The sequence below is a fragment of the Mandrillus leucophaeus genome, unplaced genomic scaffold, assembly GCF_000951045.1.
Source record: "Mandrillus leucophaeus isolate KB7577 unplaced genomic scaffold, Mleu.le_1.0 Scaffold175, whole genome shotgun sequence".
Classification (NCBI taxonomy): Eukaryota; Metazoa; Chordata; class Mammalia; order Primates; family Cercopithecidae; genus Mandrillus; species Mandrillus leucophaeus.
In genome coordinates, this window is record NW_012101754.1 from 2041186 (window position 1) to 2042701 (window position 1516).

The 1516-nt window shown below is 40.4% G+C and overlaps 1 protein-coding gene across 1 annotated transcript in view; it reads right to left on the reverse strand.

Moving 5' to 3' along the window:
* Positions 1 to 652: 652 nt before the first annotated feature.
* METTL21C (methyltransferase like 21C) overlaps positions 653 to 1516 on the reverse strand; it is a 9645-nt gene continuing 8781 nt past the window's right edge. The window contains 1 exon segment of the mRNA XM_011977226.1: positions 653 to 1350. Within this exon segment, the coding sequence (XP_011832616.1) occupies positions 925 to 1350 (426 nt within the window). The 3' untranslated portion in view covers positions 653 to 924.

Genomic DNA, 1516 nt, shown 5'->3' on the forward strand with positions numbered 1-1516 from the left:
GATCTCAGCTCACTGCAAGCTCCGCCTCCCGGGTTTACGCCATTCTCCTCCCTCCGCTTCCCGAGTCGCTGGGACTACAGGCGCCCGCCACCTCGCCTGGCTAGTTTGTTGTATTTTTTTAGTAGAGACGGGGTTTCACCGTGTTAGCCAGGATGGTCTTGATCTCCTGACCTCATGATCCGCCCGTCTCGGCCTCCCAAAGTGCTGGCATTACAGGCTTGAGCCACCGCGCCCTGCCTAATATATTTTATATATATATAGAGAGAGAGATAGATATGATGTAGAACAGTACGTGACCGGAGAGCCTAAAATACTTACTGTGAAAAAAGCAGACAATATAGAAATTAACTAGAAATTATTAAGATAATGGACACGGAGGGAGAGTCTTTGTAAATTAAGAAGTTCTTAAGACAACATTGTTCTTATTCCAGCAGTTTTATTTTTCACTTTTAATCAACTGTAAGCCTATTAACTGTTTTCTATCATTCAATATCCTCTTTTTGCTGCAGTTAAAAATCTGCAAAAGTAGAGTCTTCAAACTAAGATATAGTGACTCTGTCAAGCCCAGTTTCAAAAAGCATGTGACAGCAGTATATTGACAAGTTTAAACATATGCTCTATAGCAGAAATAGGGAAGAAATTCACTTATTAATTTATCCATATAAGATTTATTAAACATGTAACTTCGTTGGAACCAACAAAGCTACTTTTCATGTTTTTATAGTTTTTCTTTTTAGATATTTAGATTAACCAGATAATCTTATCTTAGAAAGTTTCTGCAGTATTGTTACATTAGTTCCAAGTATACAAGTTGTTTGTATGCACTACCTTCTCAATCCTATAAAAGAAGTCTTTATTAACAAAGCAATTTCTAACACATCGCTCGAAAGACACACTAACGTTGTGAAAGGCATTTTGTTGGATTTAGTCCCATTTTAGTATCCCCTTAAAAAGTTTGACTGATGACTCTGGATATTCAGCCAACAGTGTTGTGTCAAAAACTTGCTTGAATTTATCTAAAAATTCATAGTCAGTGCTGAATCTGAACTTGTTTGCCCAAAGCAGCACCGTCCCTGGCTGAGAAAGGTACACCATGGTGGTGAGCAGCTTGTCCAGGAAGTAGTGATGGTAGACCACGTCCGAGGCTAGGACATAATCATAGTAAAAAGCTGACTTGGGAAAGTTTTTGTCCAGGTCTTCACCCCATACCAGTTCTTTCACTTCAGGCAGATGTGCTGTGCATCGTAGTGTGTTTTTTAAAAGATTGTATTGAAGGTTTCCCAGGACATCAGGCAAATCTGTTGCTGTGACTTGAGCTCCTAAGAGAGAAAGAAAAATTGCAACAATGACCTGGAAACATCTGGGCAACCACAGTGTACATAGACACAGGGAGAGACGCAAGAAACAACTGGATTCCTTAGCCTTGGCTCTGTTGGTGGGTGGGCTGGACATGTTTGACCTAATGTGGGCTGGCTAATTCTTCCTTGTGGGTGGTCTTGTCCTGTGCACTGTAAGA